The 20,659-nt window shown below is 34.3% G+C and overlaps 2 protein-coding genes across 26 annotated transcripts in view; both read left to right on the top strand.

Moving 5' to 3' along the window:
* The first annotated feature begins 1,311 nt into the window (after nt 1-1,311).
* On the top strand, nt 1,312-8,944 carry cryba1a (crystallin, beta A1a). Of its 4 annotated transcripts, none has more exon segments than NM_001002410.1 (6): nt 1,312-1,355; nt 2,823-2,889; nt 2,969-3,087; nt 3,693-3,834; nt 6,237-6,379; nt 8,499-8,942. In NM_001002410.1, coding segments are annotated over 5 exon segments (591 nt in total). In that variant the 5' UTR covers nt 1,312-1,355; nt 2,823-2,850; the 3' UTR covers nt 8,647-8,942.
* A 1,209-nt stretch (nt 8,945-10,153) lies between these two features.
* The window catches only part of dhrs13a.3 (dehydrogenase/reductase (SDR family) member 13a, duplicate 3), a 130,073-nt gene continuing 119,567 nt past the window's right edge, over nt 10,154-20,659 (top strand). For 17 of the 22 annotated variants that reach the window (XR_015508561.1, XR_015508554.1, XR_015508556.1 and 14 more), the window contains exons 1-5: nt 10,154-10,390; nt 10,830-10,944; nt 11,029-11,152; nt 13,014-13,340; nt 15,778-16,051. Coding sequence is in view for 7 of the 22 variants with exons in the window: in XM_087282835.1 (XP_087138961.1) it covers nt 10,260-10,390; nt 10,830-10,944; nt 11,029-11,152; nt 13,014-13,340; nt 15,778-16,037 (957 nt within the window). In the remaining 15 variants the exon portion in view is untranslated. 22 annotated transcript variants of the gene reach the window in all.

The following is a 20,659-nucleotide window of genomic DNA, read 5'->3' as shown; positions in this document are numbered from 1 at the left end:
CCACTCAGCAAAATTCCATCAGAATGAGTTATTTTCGTCTAATTTTCTTGAATGCTGTAATTCTCACACTTAATTCTACTTTGTCATGCACCTCCTAGTGTGGAAGTGGGCCCCAGCCTGCTTTGCATAAAGTCAAAGGAGTGGGCAGGACATGGATGTTGAATGGATGTGCTCTTGCGTATGTATGCATGTGTGTGCGAGTATGTAAAGGCAGGTGGAAGTGGATCTCTCTGGCTGTCTGTGCAGTGAGAGAAGAACGGAAAGATCTCAGTGCAGGATAAAAATGGATTTTTCTTGAATATTTGGCCATTTTTGGTGGTAATTTTCTTATAATTTTGGACTGGAAAGAATCTTTAAAAGGATAGTGCATTCAAAAAAAGGGAAATTTGCTTTTAATTTACTCACGCTCAGGCCATCTGATGAATATTGATGATTTTTTTTTTATTCAGTCGAGCCGAAAAGAAGAGTTTTCGACAAAACCGTGGTCCTGGTGATTCATAATGTGTATGTCAAAGCTTTGAGAGTCAAAAAAGTTCCAAATATAGTTCAGTTTTTGTGCACAATCCTTTCATTTTCCTAATAAGACCTTAAAAGTGATAGTTCACACATAAAAGAACATTCTGTTGTCATTTATTCTGTCTTTACTTGTTGCAAACATGTAGAATTTTTTTTTTTAAAAAGCTGGAAACCTGTAACCATTGACTTCTGTGGAATTAAAAAAAAATGGAATTCAATGGTTACAGGTTTTCAGCTTTGGAACCTGGTTTAGTAAATAATGAGTTAATTTAAATGTTTGGCTGAACTATCCCTTTATTTACTTTATTTTGCCTATATTATATATTTTTGACTCTCGTAGTGTCGTTAGCCATTGACTTGCATTTTCTCAATCACCAAGGAACATGATTTCAGTAAAAAACCCTCTTAAATATTCTGCTGAACTAAATCATCATGGATAAACAGCAGATTTTCTTTTTTCGGGTGTGCTAATCCTTTGTGTTGTCTTTGCAGGAATGATCTCAAGTCGAAACAGCTTGCGTTTTGTTTACACAAGCATGTGTGTTTTGTTGTACACTTTGGTCATATGTAAAAGCATGCATGGAATCAATGTGCCTGGCATCCAGTCTGGTGGCAGATGCCAGTAGGCACGATGCCTCCCTGGCTGCGGCAGATGGCATTGTGAGTAGGGTAAAGCCAAAGGCTCAGTCCAAAACAATGAGTCCTGGTCCAAAATGCTGACTCCTGCCTGCCCTGTGGCCAATCTTCCCTTTCGGTCATGCTACGTATAAATACAGCCCTTAGTTGGAGGTCTGGAGACCGTTGTGTGGGACTCCTGAGCGCTTGCAGCTTTTTGTTGGGTAGGTCAGGTAAGCCTTGCTGTTTGCAGCCATGGCAGACATCTTTTAATTCACTTTGCTGATCTGCAGAATCTATGGGTGGGGCACACTATTCTATAGAAACTATTAAAACCCAGAACAAATACGGCAAGCTTTAACGAAACAAAACTAAAGAAAAATAAGTTTAAATCAAACTTTTTAAAGTTTTAATTATAATGCAATTAAAACAAGATTAGAAATTCTGTATTTTGCACAACATAACATCTTGTTATGTGTATTTCTTAAAATAAATGTTACTGCAATCAAATGAATAAAAATAACTAAAACAAAAAAAAAAAGATAATTTCTTGTATTTATTAAAAATAAATGAAAGATTAAGTGTTTCATGTGTTGCATAACAAAACACTGCTATTATTTCAGAAAAGTAAATATGAAGCAACTGAAAGGGTTTATTATTATTATTATTATTATTGTTACTATTATTAATATTATTATATTATTATTATTACACTGTAAAGGCCAAAAGTAAACTTTATCAAATGAAATGAATATAGTTAACTCAAAATTTGCTGAAAGTTAATTCTTCTCATTTGGAAAGAGTTTTAATCTCAGTTTTGAAGGTAATGAGTTATTAAATAGCTCATTGCTTCAACTTAAATGGAGTAAGTTCACAGTACTCATATAAATACTTTTTTTTTTTAACTCAAATGGTTTGTAACAATCGGTTTCCTCAAATGGTTTGAGTTGTCTAAACTGGAGTTGTCTTGGGTTTCACAGTACTGAGTTGGTTTGAGTTCTATTTTTAATGGGGTTTTACTGTGCAAAAATTGCTTCATTTAATGAAATGTATTAAGTTCAATCTACTCACTAGGATTAGTTTTTGAACTTTAATGGTTTGTTGCAATCGGTTTGCTCAAATGGCTTGAGTTACCTTAACTTTTTGGATTTTACAGTTTATTAAAATTATTATTTATTATTATTATTATTATTATTATACATTTTAGGCTTTCCATTGCATGAAACATTTTGCTGGCATTTTTTTAATAAAATGTCAAACTAAGGCTAATTTATACATTTACAAACTAAAATGCATAAAATGCTAATTAAATTAAATACAAAAATGAACATAAAATAATAAAAGAAAAAAGATTAGACAATTGCACAAAGCATTTACTCAGACGTTTCTATTTTACTCATGCTTCTGGGATTTATTTGACATTTTATGATATTCCTGGTATATACAATTTGTAAATTTGCATATGAATTTGCCATAAAGCTGTCATTTCTGTTTCAGTAAGCTGTTGTTTTATTATTATTTTTTGTGTATCTTGTAAATCAGCAGACAGAATCAGTGAGATTTATTTACTGTGGTTGAACATCTGGCTGCCATATCTTTCTTGTTCTTCTTCCGAAGGCTATTTGAAGAGTTGTCATAATACCTGATACAGAACTCATGCGTGTTTTTATGCCAATCCTTGTGTTCTTCAGGTCTATCAGCATTGAGATATCTTGAAAGATGGCTCTGACTAATCCCATGCCACTGGGGCCATGGAAGGCAAGTAAATGCTTAAAGGCTGTGAAATGCAATGTGAGATCATATAGAGTTTAATGTCTGTCTTTGTGGCTGTTTGTAGCTCACAGTTTATGACCAGGAGAACTTCCAAGGCAAGCGCATGGAGTTCACTGCAGCCTGTCAGAATATCATGGAGTGCGGCATGGATAACGTGCGCTCTCTTAAGGTGGAGTGTGGCGCGTAAGTCATGAACAAAACTCACACAAGCATCTAAAAGGGACAATAGCAGACCTCCGCTGGCTGAATTAAAGCTGCTACTAGTCTTTAGAAGTTTGGGGACACTAGGATAAATAAAAACAACTAAATTTTCACTAAGATTGCATTTATCTCATCATTACTAATATATTTTACTTGTTTTTTGCTGTAAAATAATACATTTGTTTAGTATTGTTAGGTGTAAACAGCATTTATTTGAAACTGCTATCTTTGATGCAATTCTAAGCTTTTACTATCACTTTTGATCAGTTTAATTTATCATTTAAATCTTTCTGACCCCACACTGAAAACAGTGGCATCTATTTTATACATATTTTTGTATTTAAAAAAATTTTGACAACCATATTTATATATTTAAAAATGTGTAGATATTACAAATATTATTTATCTTTTATATAGGAACTTCAAGAATGCATGAAAACAAATTAAATATGTAGCAGTGAGCTAATTTTTAAGATTTTAAAATAAATAAATAAATAAATAAATAAATAAATAAATAAATAAATTACAATAAAAAATAAATAAAATAGCAGTGGTGTGTAATTTTCTGTATGTGTCCTTTTGATCAGCTGGGCAGGTTATGAACACTCCAGCTTCTGCGGGCAGCAGTTCATCCTGGAGAGGGGCGATTACCCTCGCTGGGAGTCCTGGAGTGGCAGCAATGCCTATCACATTGAGAGACTCATGTCCTTCCGGCCAATCTGCTCTGCTGTGAGTCTCAAACCACGACAAGTAATCACTGCTCAAACACTTAAACCAGTGGTTTTCCATTCTAGTCCACGAGACCCACTGCTCTGCACATTTTTTATATTTCTTGAATCACATCTTACATTTGTTCCAAATTGACCTCAAGTAACTTTAGAACAGGAGTGTTCAACCCTTTCCTGGAGATCTACCTTTCTGCAGACTTCAGCTGCATCCTTGATCAAACACACCTGTCTTTAATTACCAAGTGCTCCTTCAGATCCTACTTAGTTGGTTAAGTGGTGTTTGATCGGGGTTGGAGCTAAACCTTGCAGGAAGGCTGATCTCCACGAACAGGGTTGAGCACCCATGCTTTAAAACTTGACTCCTTAGAATATTCCACCATTGTTCTAGTTTAAAGTGAGCATATATATTTAATTTAAGTAGCATTTTAGTGTGCAATAATTCTGGTTCAATTACGGTAGTTACGGTGTATCTACAGTGGTACATTAAAAACTATGACAGATCAAGCAAAGGTTTCACAGTATTTATTCTGGAGAAATTATTATTTATTTTAGTTTCTTCTGTTGAATACAAAAGAAATATTTTTAGAGAGAGCTGAAAACCTGTAACCATTGACTTTCATAGTATTTGCGTTTGCTACTTTGGATGTCAATGGTTTACAGCAGGGTCACAAAACTTGTTCCTGGAGGGCCGGTGTCCAGCAGATTTTAGCTCTAACCCTAATCAAACACACCTGAATGAGCTAATCAAGCTCTTAATAGGTATTCTTGAAACACCCAGGCAGGTGTCTTGAGGCAAGTTGGAGCTAAACCCAGCAGGGACACCGGCCCTCCAGGACCGAGATTGGTGACCCCTGGTTTACAAGCTTTCAGCTCTCTTTTGCTCAACAGAAGAAAGAAACTTAAACAGATTTGGAACTTTTGGAAGTGAGTGGTGAGTAAATAATGAATACATTTTCATTTTGGATTAAGCTTATCACTTTACTCACTTATATAGGTAAAACTGGCTACAGAACAAAACACTCTTGACCAATGACCTGCCTAGTTAACACACTAAAAAAATCCTGCTTTCCTCAAATTTTTAGCTGAATCAAATTAACTGTATGAGTCCATTGAACTTATATTAAGTTAAACTGACTTAAAACAGCTTGTGTAACTTATAAAATTAAGTTAGAACATGATTAACTTAGTTCAATAAGTAATAATAAACTAAAAACATATGTTGTCGTGAATAATTGATCATATAATTTTTACAGTGCATAATTAACTTAGTTAAGCCTTAAAATTGCACTTTAAGTTCAAAACTAATATCCTGTCATCATGGCACACTGTGAACCCCACTGTTTGCATTAATAAATAAAGCTAATATAACTTGACTACTTAAAATACAAAGTTTTGGCATCAAAACTTAAACAGGTGTGTTCAAATCACTCATTAGGCAGCAAAACATTTTAATTAATAATTTAAGTTCTCTGAACTTAATATTAATTTGTTTAAATGATTTACCATGTCTCTGTCTAAAATAATTGGTTGCGCTTGAAAAAGACAGCTGTGCTGATTGGCCGATAAATGTTATATGACACAAGGCGGTCATTTTGTTCGTGATGCTGAATTTTGCTGAAGCAGCGGCAGGAGAGAGGCACTACCTGAACCCATCTGACAAAACAAAGAGAAAAGTTAATTTAGTAAGTAGAGATTTAAATGCTTATATACATTTTTCTTAATTTATATGCATGCTAGCTAATGTAAGAATATATATATATATATACATACAGTAGCTGATTTAAGTAATCTGTACTTAAACATTTAGGTTAATTTAATGTAGAGACCACATTTGGTCAACTCAATTGATCGAGCTGTTGATTTTTTATTACTCAAATGAACTGAGGGGATGTCTTTTCTCAAATCATTTAAGTTGTCTCGACTCATTAGGATTTACAGTCCAAAGCTAAAATAAATTAGTTTTTAGAAATTAGTTATTGATTTAATTTGATTTATTTTGAGCAGATCATACATAAAAATTCTTTAACAAAAAATCTTAAGTTAATAAAATTGTTATGTTCAGAAAGGTGTTGAAATATTTGAACATAAGTGTCATCTGGTTGTAAAGACTCTGCAGGAGCTCCACAAATCCATAAATGAATTCAAAGTGAAGCAAAGGTTTCCTGTGTTCAATGAGTAGAAAGCAATGAACATTGTGTAAGGACCCTGACCAAGTAGGAACCCTGTCAATCTGAAAACAGCTCATGCAGCGAGCTCTTCCAATCTAAATCTAGCGTATTAAATAAGAGAGACATGCAACATATACAGAGCGGTAGGGCAAGAGGACTGAAATGGAGAACTACTGACTTTAATCATCTCTCCAGATTTAATATGATGTCTTTCCCAATGTCGTAATCTGCGCAGAACCACAAGGAGTCAAAGATCACGGTGTTTGAGCGGGAGAACTTCATCGGACACCAGTGGGAGATGACGGATGATTACCCATCTCTTCAGGCCATGGGCTGGCCTTCCAATGAGATCGGCTCCATGCAGGTTCAGAGCGGGGCGTGAGTACCACACTTCTCTCTCTAGACACCACAGATGGTCCTGTAAGCAGTGTTCCCTGGAAGCTGCGTGATCGCTCAAGCCACGTGCATCTGGTGTCACATTCATGCAAGAAAAAAATGGTCGAATGTGTGAGGATAGCGTTTGGATCTTAGTGAATAATAAATAACTGATCTTTCGGTAAGTCCCTCCCATTGAACGTGTATGAGCCAATGGCAATTGAGAGTCAGTTGCATGGCGACCAGAACTCTGACATCTTAAGAGGTTTCAGTGCAATTTTTAGATTCGAGAAACATAGGAAAGTTTTGGCTTCATGGTATTTTGCTACAAAAATGATAAACAATGTGGGTACTTGTAAGACTGATTTCAGGTATCCTAAGAAGATGGGCAACAGGAGTTTATTTGATTCCATTTCCCAAACCCAAACGATACAAATCATTTATATGTATAAGGATTTCATACTAACATGTAGCAAATATTTTCAATGTTCACAAATAATTGGGTAAGAAATAAATAGGGCGCTAATAATTCTGGCGTCAACTGTATGTAGTAACACAGCCTTTGCCTTAAATAAGCATAAACAGTTGTTGATCTGTGACAGATTGAAGATCTGTGCATTCTTAAAGTGACACCTGTTAGCAAACCAAAAAGTGGATCAAATTGAGAAACTCACTTGCTGCTCTTCACTAAATAACTGCAGTAGCTTTAATTAATATTTAAATTATTCAATGAATAAAAAGTGAACGAGATTTTATGACTTTTGCAACTTTAAAATAAATAAATGTATAATTACATTTCTGTTTAGGCCATTGATTTTAATAGGCTAAACTAGCACCGATATCGCAATATGGGCATCCACAATAGTCACATCGCAGGATCTGCAATGAAATTTGGATTATAGTTTAGGATTATATATATTATTTTGAGATTTCATAGTCACAGTTCAAAATACATGAGATTTGTTGAGTTACTGCAGAGTTTGACCATAATGGTGAAAAAGTTTAAAGCATTCAGATACTTTCAGTATCTTATAGAGAGTAATTGTTTTGAATTCATAAGTCTTTGCAGTGTTGTTTTATATGAGATCTTTTTCAATTTTTGTACCTGAATACAATTTGACTAGCCTTAAAATCAAAAATCATTGTTTATTTATTTTAAATTTTGCTCTATTGCATTTAGCTATATTTGTAATGTGTTTATTACATTTCATGCATGATTTGTTCACCCACAAAATCATGCAAATCAATAGAAAGTTAGTTGGTTGTTTCCAAATAGAGGAATTCAAGTCATCTGTTGAAATTGTATGTATATTGCAATATATAATGCAGAAGTACAAAATATCACTATCTCAGATTATTTGGCTAAACTTTTAATAAACCTTTATCTATTTTATTTTCAATTGTTTTCTAATGTATGGTATGTATTCTACCGTTTGATAGAATTTCTTTTCTTCCTCCATATCACTGTTTCAACTGTTAACCTTTTCAACTGTTTATTTTTATTTTTTTACAGTTAAACGGCTCATTTTGGGATTTGTTGTGGGTGGGTTTGGGTTTTGTAAATGCAAAACACCTCAGTTAAATTAAGATATGTTAATGTGTGTTTCAAAGTGTTTAGTTGACTAAAAATGTTTCCTAAAATTATCTCATAGATCTAAATGAAAACATACTTCATACTTAGTTACTCCTGAATTTATAGCTTTTAAGTAATATGATTAAAACAAATTAAAATTGCATTAGTTCAAATGAAATAGAAATTGTGCCTAAAGGTAAGCGTTTTTGAGCTTTTGTTTTATATTATATTATATTATATTATATTATATTATATTATATTATATTATATTACATTATATTATCTTATATTAAACAGCTTTTTTAGATAAGATAAGCTATAACAGAATGGTACAGTTAACTGAAATAAGAAATAACACTTTCAAGTGGCATCTACTGTATGATATAAGAACATTTTATATGCTGTACAAGTCTTTGCATAAGTAAGTGAGATGTTTTACAGGGAAAATACAGGGAACATTGACTGGACATTTCCTATATTTGCCAACTTTATATGGAACTACTAATATAAAAGAGTGGGTGTTTACGTGTGTCTTCTCACTGCCTGTAGCTGGGTTTGTTACCAGTACCCCGGCTATCGTGGCTACCAGTACATCATGGAGTGTGACCACCACGGCGGCGAGTACAAACACTACCGGGAGTGGGGTTCGCACGCTCAGACCTTCCAGGTGCAGTCCCTCCGCCGGGTTCAGCAGTGAGCGCCAATCGGCCAGCTCCCTTCCTCCATCCCCGACCTCCTCCTCCTCCTCCTCCAGCTCCTCCTCCACCTCCTCCTCACCTCCACCCCTTCATCCCAACACCAGCAAGCCCAGCACAGGCTGAGCGTCTGCTGCTTTGCTTCTTTCTGCATGCCATCGGTCTGAAAGAGAAGAGTGAGAGGGTGAACTCCAGCAGATTGATCCTGTGAGCCCCCGCCGCAGTGCTTTGCTCCTCATCGCTGTCATGATGCAGTCTGTGCAAAAGAGATCAATAAAGGGCACACACATGAAAAACAGAGCCATTGTGAGAGTTTGATTGGTTAATTCATGGTTGGCACTAAAATATCCTTGTTAAAACAACTTAAGGCAAAAAACTGCAACCAAAAAACAGTTTTTTATGCACCTGTCAAATTTTGTGAAGATTTCAAGTGTAAAGAAAACATCCAAAATACACTAATAATACAAATGTTTCTCTTTTTTATGGAACCAAATGAATGACATACTCATTAACAGAAGAACTCACAGAAATCAACCATCAGTTCATTTTAGACATTTTTAGGATAAAATACTTTTTTTAAATTGTTTTTATGTTTTTATTTCAGGAACATATAATGTACGTTTCTAGTAGAGTGTGTGTGTGTTTGTGTGTGTATATATACACAGACACACACATATTCAGACAACCACTTTTATATTTTATAAACAAAATAAAACAAGACATCTGAGTTCGATCGATGATCATTTTTTTGTGCTTATAGAATTATATTACAGTATAAATACACTAACCTTTTACTCAAACACATACCTAATATAATAAATGCAGTAATTCAGAGAAACTGAGAACATTTAAATGGTCTCTTTGTTCATACAAGCTTTTACTTTGCCCTTTTATATGTGAAACCTCATTATAGTTTTTTACTCCCTGGCTGTTCACATTTGTTTTCTCAGTTGATAAAAAAGAGACACTAAAAATCCACTCTATTAAAATAATTGACTAATATGATAAAGAAAATTAAACAAGACATCTGATTTCTACCTATGTTAATATTTTTGTGCTTATAGAATTATATTACAGAATAACCTTTTATTCAAACATGTACCTAATATAAAAAATGCAGTAATCAAGAGAAACCGAGAACATTGAAATGGTCTCTTTATGTTTTGCCCATTGCTGTGCACCTAGATGTTCTAATAATAACTAAATAATAGCTAAAACTATTATTAAATAATAGCTTAAATAGCTAAAACTTAAGATGAAATTGAAAATTAATTATTCCCACATTTAAATATAATTAAACCTTTAAATCCTGTCACAGTGGAATTTTTAAAGCTAAACTTTAAAACAAACGTCATGTTCAAATAAGACCAAATATTTTCCCTTTTCTTGGTAAAATGTTTTTATCTTACCATTGGGTTCGCCAGCAAAATAATCTCTTCGCCTGTGACGTAGAGAAACAGCGCCACCCAGCGCTTGTCAGAAGTTAAAGACCGGAAGCAGGCGCTGGGCAGTTATGAAACAACATAAACAAGATAACGAGCGGGAGCGAAAACACGCGTTCATGAAAACTTCGAAAGATTGTAACATTTCTTAACTGACGAACTTAAAGGAAAAAATGTCTGTCCTGTTGTCAGTGTTGGTCGGTGTGCTTGCTGCCTACGTATTGATTTATTATTGCTTGTTTAAAGGAGCCAGATATAAGGGGAACGCGACGTTAAATGGGAAAACAGCAATCGTTACAGGTTGGTAACCTATTAAAACGCATCACAATGTTTGTTAAGTTGCATACATCTCTTTGTTTATTTATTTATTACATTCGGCACTAAAAATGGTATATTGCAAACTGTTACAAAAAATCATATAAGCTGAATTTAAACAAGCAAATTAAGTTGAACATTACTAAATTTGTTTGTTTAAATTTAGCCCATATAAAGTGTTTACAACCACTTATCTTAAAAAAGAAATTGTTAATCAAAATATTTTTTCAGTGTAGAGATAATACTTAAGAAAATTTTATTATTTTGATCTATATAAATTAGAAGTATAATCTTTTAAATGTGTATACACAGCTAAGTCTGTTTTTATTGCATACTATCAGTTTTTGTTTTTTAATCTTTTTGTGTTTATTATTGTAGTTTGTTTGTGGTGTCTCATTACTGTTTATCAATAATCTGAATGCAGGTAGTAATACAGGCATTGGCAAAACCACTGCTTTGGATCTTGCCAGAAGAGGAGCCCGAGTGATCCTCGCCTGCCGAAACCAAGAGAGAGCTGAAGCTGCAGTTTATGACATAAGAAAGGTGATCTATTGACCTCAATTCCTCCTAGTTGTCTTTTATTCTAGCTTGGATCAAAGAAAGTAATATTTACTGTTTATACTTCAGGAAAGTGGGAACTCTGAGGTTCTGTACATGCACCTGGACTTGGCAAGTTTACAGTCTGTGCGGGATTTTGCAGAAACCTTTCTGAAGACAGAACCAAGGCTTGATCTGCTCATTAACAATGCTGGTAACTTGAAAATAACAATTTCTACAAATTAGCATATGCAAGATTTACAAATAACACTCAAACACAAGCATAATCACTAGGAAAATATTTTACTGTATATAAAAGGCTAGTGAAACTGTAAAAAGAATAAATGATTCGTAATTTAAAAGAACCATTTAATGATTAGATAAAAAAAAAAAAGTCAGTAACACATGTAGGTACAAACCTAAAAGTAGTTTGGTACACACTAACAACTATTGCATGTGTACGGCATATTAAGATAATTTTGGTACTATGTATCTTTCTAACAAAATGTGCATAGTATATAATTTTGCATATTGAGGTAAATCTGGAGAAGGCGAAAAAGCCTGTGTTTACTTTAGAATGTCCATGACGTGTAGAAGGCCTATGCCATTTAGTTATTGTAAACTTTAAATAGCTACAGTGCATCCCGAAAGTATTTGTAGCGCTTCACTTATACCACATTTTTTATGTTACAGTCTCATTCCAAAAGAGATTAAATTAATTTATTTCCTCAAAATTCTACAAGCAATACCCCATAATGACAATGTGAAAAAAGATTTTTGAAATTGTTGCAAATTTATTAAAAATAAAAAATCTGAAAAATCACATGTACATCAGTATTCAGCTCTAAATTGAGCTCAGGTACATTGTTTCCACTGATCATTCTTGAGATGTTTTAGCAGCTTCATTTGAGTCACCTGTGGTAAATTCAGATGATTTAGCCTGAAAAGGCACCTGTCTAAAGAGTTGACAGTGCATGTCAAAGCACAAACCAAGCATGAAGACAAAGGAATTGTCTGTAGATTGTCTCGAGGGACAAGGATTGGGAAGGTTGCAGAAAAAATTCTGCTGCTCTGAAAGTTCCAATAAGCACAGTGACCTCCATCATCCGTAAGTGGAAGAACCACCAGGACTCTTCCCAAAGCTGGCTGGCCATCTAAGCTGAGTGATCGGGGGAGAAGGGCCCTTGTTTGCGAGGAGATCAATAACCCGATGGTCACTCTATCTGAGCTCCAGCGTTCTTCTGTGGAGAGAGGAGAACCTTTCTGAAGGACAACCATCTGTGCAGCAATCCACCAATCAGACCTGTCTGGTAGAGTGGCCAGACGAAAGCCACTCCCCACCTGGAATTTGCCAAGAGGCATCTGAAGGACTCTCAGACCATAAGAATCAAAATTCTCTGGTCTGATGAGATTAAAATTAGACACTTTGGAGTGAATGCCAGGTGTTACATTTGGAGAAAACCAGGCACCGCTCCATCACTAGGCTAATACCATCCCTAGAGTATTGAACATCTCTAAAGAAATCAGAAAATGGCTGTACACCGTCGCTTCCCCTCCAACCTGACAGAGCTTGAGAGGTACTGTAAAGAGGAATGAGCAAAAATTCTCAAAGAATTGTGGCAAGCTTGTGGCATCATATTCAAAACGACTTGAGGCTGTAATTGCTGCCAAAGGTGCATCTACAAAGTATTAAGCAAAGGCTTTGAATACTTATTGTACATGTGATTTAAAAAAAGAAAATTTTTAGGTTTTTTATTTTTTATAAATTTGCAACAATTTCAAAAAATCTTTTTTTACATTCATTATGGGGCAATGTGTGTAGAATTTTGAGGAAATTTTGGAATAAGGCTGTAAAAAAAAAAAAAAAAAAAAAAACTGTGGAAAAAGTGAAGCGCCTTGAATATTTTCTGGATGCACTGTATATATTAGATGTACCAGATGAGTTAGTTGATATGCCCAAGCTTAATTGACTATTGATAAGGTGCATTGATTTAAAGGATTATCAACAATTAATTGATCATCGAATAATTTTTGTCATCCCTACTTAAGAATGATGTCACTATACTTCTCTCCAGGTCTTATTGCGTCAGGCAGAACTGAAGATGGTTTTGGCATGGCATTTGGTGTCAACCATCTGGGCCACTTTCTTCTGACGCTTTTGCTGTTGGATCGGCTGAAGCAGTCAGAGAACAGTCGTGTTGTCAATGTGTCTGCCCTGCTGCATCGCCTGGGCTCTCTGGATTTCAACCTCCTCAACACGCAGAAGGATCTGGTCACGGGGCAGTCATACTGGCACGCCATCAAAGCCTACTGCCACAGCAAACTATGCAATGTGCTCTTCACCCGAGAACTCGCAAACCGATTGGAGGGCACGAGTGTCACTTGCTATTGCCTGCATCCAGGTTGGTAAAATTGGTTTTATTTTGTTTTTCTGCTAGTGATTCTCCCACCTTGATTTTTTTTCTTTGCTGATTATTTTACAAGCAAATTAACTAATAATTTTTATTCAAAAAGAAAAAGCTAGAAACAAGAAAAACTTAAAATATCCTGAACCTGAACTAGTTGTTCATTTGCTTTATTACAGGCTGAACTGATGCAATTTCACATTTTAAAAACAATGCACACAACTGGACTACATTAGCCTGGACAGACAGTGTTTTAAAATAGATTGTATAATTCAGTGTAATCAAAGTTTGAAGTAAAAATATAAAGATCTGACTTTAGATTCGTGAAATGGTGCTACGTAAAATATACCTAAACAAATCAAAAACAGTAGATGGGCTGAATTAAGATGCAGATTCACTCTTTGTCTGTTGATGGCACTTATAGAATAGCAGAAATAACATTGTTTGTTTCTATGGCTAGTGATTGAAAAACCATAGCCGCATTTCAGCTGTTGGGCCACTGCGGGGCAGGGCTTTTTTCGGGCTGGGCCATACCAATAGTCCTGGAGCTTCAGCAGTGAGGCCGAAATCATGTTACGTTTCCACTGTCGGGATATTGGCTTACAGCACGTCTTGCAAACCTTTCCCCCAGAACATCCACCGAATCAAACATCACACAACCCGCCCAGTTCAGCGGGAATCAGGCAGATAAAGCGCACCATTGCATTATCTCAAAACGATTAAAATTAAGACAACCGGACGAAACAAATGACATGTTACTGTACAGAATTGCATTATATGTCTATACACATAGGCCTATCTATTCACATTCATGTGTGTACTTGCTGACTGACTGTTCACATTGTACATTGAGTGGTCTTGCCACTAACGTAGGGATGACCCGGCGCACCATTCATAATATAAAACCACAGAAATTTAACTTGGTAATGACCTCATATAAAATGTATTTAATAACATCCTCATTTCGGTGGACGTCATCGAACATTCAGTCAAAATGAAAGAAAGAAGCACAGCTGTGAGCGGCATTGACAAAGCTGTGAAGCAAGGGCTTGTATGAATTAGATTGAACTAATTGTTATGGATTAGCCACTAAATCAAAAAGTTACGAATCGCCATGAAATTTGCGTTGAACACACACATACATTCATCTAAAAGCGCATGTTTTATACACAAACACACCATTCAAACTTGACAAACTCTCCTCAACTGAAAGTTACTGGCTGCTGTTTTTAATATGGTCTAAAGATTATTATGCAAAATTGAAACATTAATGAGGACACAGCAAAGAAATATAACTTACTAAATTAAAACTACTTTATTATTTTATGCAACAGCCTTACATTTAAAAGGGAAACATAAAGGGTGATCTTAAGCAAAAAAAGACCCCTAGCCTATAAGGTGTTTTATGGAAAAGCCTTTCTTAAACTGACCAGCTATGTTTTTTTCCTTATTTATTTTTTTATCGCATTTATTCTTGTGCGATAGGAAGTGACAGTGGAAACCCGACTGGCCCTGGCTCTTCCTGGCTATTAAATGAACTAATGTTAATGTTTGCATATGACTGTTTGGATTGTGCTGTTTAAATGGTAATAGTAGTAAGTTTTAGCATCTCTGGTTTCAAAATTTGTAATATACAGTGGTGTGAAAAAGTGCCTGCCACAACCCTCCCACCCAGCCTCGCACTGATTTCTTTCTTCTTCTTTTTTTTGCCATGTTGGTCATACTTGTTGATTCTGAACTTGAATGTTACAGACCATCAAAAAAATTTAATATTATCATGCAGTTTTTAAATGAAGGTTTCTATTAAGGGAAAATAAAATCCATAACTACATAGCCTTGTGTGAAAAAGTGTTTCCCCTAAACCTAATAACACACAAGCATAATCTAGTGTTGCAATGAGTCTGTGACAGCATTGTGGGGGAATCATCTTTGCAGAATTGTTGGTGTATTTTCAAGGATAAACCACATATTTAAGGTCATGCCACATCTTATTTGTATTCTGATCAGGACTTTGACTAGGTCACTTTTTTTTCAAGTTTTTTTTTCTTTAGCCAGTCAGAAGTGGACTTGTGGATGTGCTCTAAAATAAGTTGTTTTAACACTTTTACACGTTTTTTTCACACGTTTTTTCCACCTTAATAATAATTTTTTAAACCGCATGATGTGTTTACTTGTGTTATCTTTGACTTATTTAAATTTTTTTAATGATCTACGGAAAAAAAATTACAAATAAATCAGTAAGGGTGCAAACACTTTTTTCACACCACTGTATTTTTGCAGTTAAAGTTTTCTTCAAAAAACACACAGTTGAACATTTGAATCAAAAACTAGACTGTTTATTGGTGCATTTATACTTTTTGCTACTTTTATTATACATTATACTACATTTTACTTCTTTTATTAATGCATCCTATTTATGGTCTCATTCTTGCAGGTGTCATATCTACGGAAATTGGAAGGTATATGGGTCCGCTACAGAAACTGCTTTGCCTGCCCATGTCGAAGCTGTTTTTCCTGGACCCTGAGGCAGGTGCGCAGACCACACTTTACTGTGCTTTGCAGGAGGGCCTGGAGCCTCTGAGTGGACGCTACTTCTCATCTTGCGCTCTGCAAGAAGTTGGTGCTTTGGGACGGGATGATGCTCTGGCCAGGAAGCTTTGGGATGTGAGCGAGAGACTGTGTGGCCTGTCCTGAATGAGCTCACACAGGTTTGTGGATCAGTAGAATTAAACAAGAGATTAAAAAATGAGGAGTGAAATTCATGTAGTTCTCTTTAAGACTGTAATTAATTTTAAAGGCGATTTTTCTTATTATTTAGATTTCTTCTTTTTTTTTTTTTTTTTTTTTTGAGTTTTCAAATTTTCAGCCAAATATTGTCCTATTATTGCAATCTAAAAAACATTGAAACACATGACTGGTATTGTGTTCCAGAGTTACATGTATTGCTTTATAATATATCATTGCTTTATATTGCAGTTATTCTGAGTCACTTTGGTGCATTACACAATACTATTTACTTTTGCACAACAGTTAGGCCCAATCCAATTCTACCCCTTAGCCCTTCCCCTGACCCCTACCCCTTGTTTTGCGCTTGCACGCCAAGGGGTAGGGTTGTCCCGATTCTCTTTAGCTTGAAGGCGTAGGGCTAAAGGGGAAGGGGTGAATAGCCCTTCAAACAAAGATTTTTTAGGATTATGGATAAGAAAGCATTTGTGTTTTACTGTCATGCTTTAAAAAAAAAAAAAAAAAAAAGCTAAAAAACGCTAAATTTTGCAATCTATAATCCTTATTAATGACTCCTGTACAGCAGTCCCACAACATTCTGACACCCGAATACCCTGTCAGTAATGTCTAGTGGCAGTCGATTAGCATTTTACAGTGTTTGCTATAATGTTAATGTTGTTTTTGGTGTGTTTACATTGATGAATATGGCCACTGTGTAAATACACAGTACAGTTACGATCTTATTGCCACATTAGATCGTTATGATAACATATTATATGCCTTTAATGATTTCCTGAAGATAAATACCAATAAAAAACACAACTGGAATAACTACAGCAGTCTCGATCACCTGATCCCACATGAAGCATCAGATCGTGAGGACATATGATGACGTCTCCAGGTGTAGTGCAGTGTTGTCCTATTCTTAGGGGTAAAAAAGCCCTTCCGCTTAACCCTCGGTTGTAAGGGCCAAAGGGAAGAGGTAGGGGTACAAAAATAGAATTGGGATTGGGCCTAATGCATTTCTCAAAACAATTAGAACAAACTGCAAAACCTAGTTGATAACCTGCAAAAGTGCGTCACATGCTCAAAATGGATGGCTTATTCCTCAAAAGTCATGTCAATGAAAGTGTCAGTGTCATCAAGATGAAAAGTCTTGCCGCCATTGTTTATGAACAGATAGTCAAATGGCTTTGTCATGTTTTCATTATAACAGTTTACTCTGTACATTTTTTCCAATGCAAAAAAGTTAGATTTTGGTGAAACTTCCAACTGTTTAACTGTTGTGCAAATATAAATAGTGTTGTGAGAAATGCACCAAAGTGACTGAGAAAAACTGTAAAAAAATAGGTATTAATTAGGGATGCATATTTTATTTTTGGTTTATACATTTTTGATTTGAGTTTATGATAGTAAAAGGTAAATTAGTGAACACATAAACAGCATTATTAGTTCATTTTAGCTCCGGTCCGGTAAATAACATTGCCGAAATATTATTTTTCAAAACAAAAGTTGAATTTGTAAATGTTGTAACTTAATGTTAACTAAGATTAAATGCTTTTACGGTATTTTTTTATGTTAACTAAAGTAAAATGGAGTCTTATTGTAAAGTGCTGCCACATTTTTATACTTTTCTATGCTAATTTAATGTATTAAAAGAAAAACACTTAAATCAGTTTTAAATGCTACAAGTAGTTGGGCATTCCAGTATTACTATTTCTAATGATCAACATTCCAACAAGAAGCAAATCAGCCAATTATAATATGGTACAAAAATATCATGCATTCCTACTTTAGCCAAAAATATTTACATAATATATTATATAATCAGAATCAGTAACCACAGTTATTGTCTACTATTTGTGACGCCTATATTGCTTTTGTTGAGAATGTGTAGAGTTGAATCAGAGTTGCAGTTTTGTATTCTCTCACTGCACTCGATAGACTCTAAAAGCTTTGCATATTTCTTTGTCGGTTTTCATGACATATTGGTATTGTCAGCTTCCTGTTTGATGCTTTGTTTGTTTGTTTGTCTTACTATATTTCTGTCTATCTATTGTTATGTATGTTGTTCTACATATCTACCATTCTATATCTCCGTATACATTTGTTTTGTTTGTCATTCCATTGTTCTTTTTATCTGTTGGTCTATCAGTCATTCTGATAATCATTTTCTCTGTCTAGCTGTCATTCTTAAAAAAAAAAAATTTTTTTTTTGTTTGTTTTTGTCCATTTCATTATAGCGGCACTATCTTCATTAAAGTATGAATACATTTACTTCTTTGCATTCAGTTCATTTGACCTAAATGAGAAACATTTGAACATCCTGTTTTTTCTTCTCAAAACCCATGATAAATTCAAATACCTCATGTGTTTAAAAAGCATTATCATTTGAGTTAAATAAAAAAACATCACTTTCTTGGATCCATTTACCACCTCTTTTGTTAGGACGCTATATCTGTTTGGATCGCTGGGTGGCAGTAGCGCGTCACATTTGACTGCGTTCGTCTGAGGGCGACGCAACCTGAAGAGTCTACAGAGACCTCTGTCAAGATGACAATCATTAGAATAAAGTAGGTTAGATTACACTGAGAATTGCAGAAGTAATTTCATGTAATATTAGAGTTTGCTTTTCCACTGAATGAAAGTGGGCGTCGGGGCTGCAGCCTTTCGATGTGATGGGATAACCAAAAAAAAACAACCCAGACTTGTTATAGACCCTTACCCATATCCATGCATCTTCAACAGACCCCCTGTAGCTAATGGATCCTTCACTTCACAATGAGATTGTCACATTTGTGACTTTGTAAAGACCTTATTTTAGCATCCTACATATATAGCAGTACCACTAGGATTTTCCAATTCTGCGATCACCAAATTAAACACAAAACCAAGCTAATTTAATTCAAAATAGCTTACATTTTTAAAAACAAATTTCTAAAAGGTTTGCCACAGATTTTGGGTGTATGATGCATCTTGTGACATTATAAGACTTAAATAAGTCTTGTGACATTTTCCAACTTTTAATGGCTCATATATATAAAATCTAATAAATGTATTATGTAACCCTGGATCACAATATCAGTCATAAGTATCATTTGAGATTTGTCATTTGAGAAATTGAGATTTGCATATTATGCGGTAGATGTTTTATTTGTTAATATTTAACAATATTTGGCTGAGATGGTTAAAAATCTGAAAACTTGGGTGTTAAAAAGCCCTCAAAACACTGAATTGCGTTTAAAATTAAGTTGTCATCAATGAAAATTACTTATCAGAAATTGAATTTTGATATTTATTGTAAAATTTATGGAAATTGATATATCTTCATGGAACTTGATCTTAATACTATGAGGATTTTTGGATATTGAGAAAAAATATATAATTTTGACCCATACAATATATATTTTTGGGTATTGCTGTACAACATAAGACATTTTTCCATCCAGGGTCACATATTTACAGTAGTACAATTAGGGCTGGGCAGTTTATCTAAAAATAATCAGAATCGACATTTAGAACCTATAATCGATCAATTTTTCTTGTCAGTTAATTCAATTACTTTTCCTGCTTTGTGTGGAGTCATGTGACCCCACTCTGATTTATACTTCTGCATCGAACTCATGGGTGTGGTGTGGTGCAGCCTTCGCGTGATCGCATACCTGTGCACATTTCAAAAAAAAAAATGGAACTACACATTGCACGTATGCACAACATTGAAAGTGATTGAAAGCTGTGCCAGAAAAGTCTTGAGGCAACATATTACAATTACAATACAATAAAATTCCATTACAATAAAGTTATTATTTACCTTAATATTTGTTTACAGAAGATTAAAGAAATTCACTGTTAAATAATATTTACAAGATACACAAGAGTCATTTTATGTAGAAGAGATACTGCTTATTTTCTACTTTTAATATGAAAAATACAATAATAATTAATTTTGTTTCCAAAAGTGCAATTTATTTATTTTATTTAAAGTTTTATTTTCACTTTTTTATTAGAAAGAGTGACTGTTTGTTTTAGGCAGTGTGTTTTAATTTAAGTTTTTTCAACGTTGAAGTATATAATCTTAGATAGTAGTGTGTGTGTGTGTGTGTGTTTCCTTTAATTATTTTAAAATGTAATTGTAATATGTGAGCATATTTGCTGTACAAAACTTGTTAGTGAACTATGCAGGCAAAAATAAGAAAATAAATTAATAAAATAATCGTTCATTAATCATATATATATATATATATATATATATATATATATATATATATATATATATATATATATATATATATATATAAATAAACGTTAGACAGAAATACATCATATTTGATTAATATAATTAAGCTAGATTTTTTTTCTAATGCTACTCATTCCTTTGGGTATCAAATATGATACAGTGCACTTAATAGGCTTGAGAAGTAAACCGCTGATTCATCTCACTCTGGTTCTCTCTTTCCTTTTATAGACATTACAGAACCCAATTGTTCTTGAGTTCAAAATAGAAACAATATTTTAACAGGATTGTTATCAGAGTATATGTTCACAGCAAAACAAAACAAAAAGGCACGAATATTTCCAGTAAGTTTTAGAAA

The sequence above is a fragment of the Danio rerio genome, chromosome 15, assembly GCF_052040795.2.
Source record: "Danio rerio strain M-AB ecotype USA chromosome 15, GRCz13ab, whole genome shotgun sequence".
Taxonomy (NCBI): Eukaryota; Metazoa; Chordata; class Actinopteri; order Cypriniformes; family Danionidae; genus Danio; species Danio rerio.
This window is presented reverse-complemented; position numbering and strand designations above follow the sequence as displayed.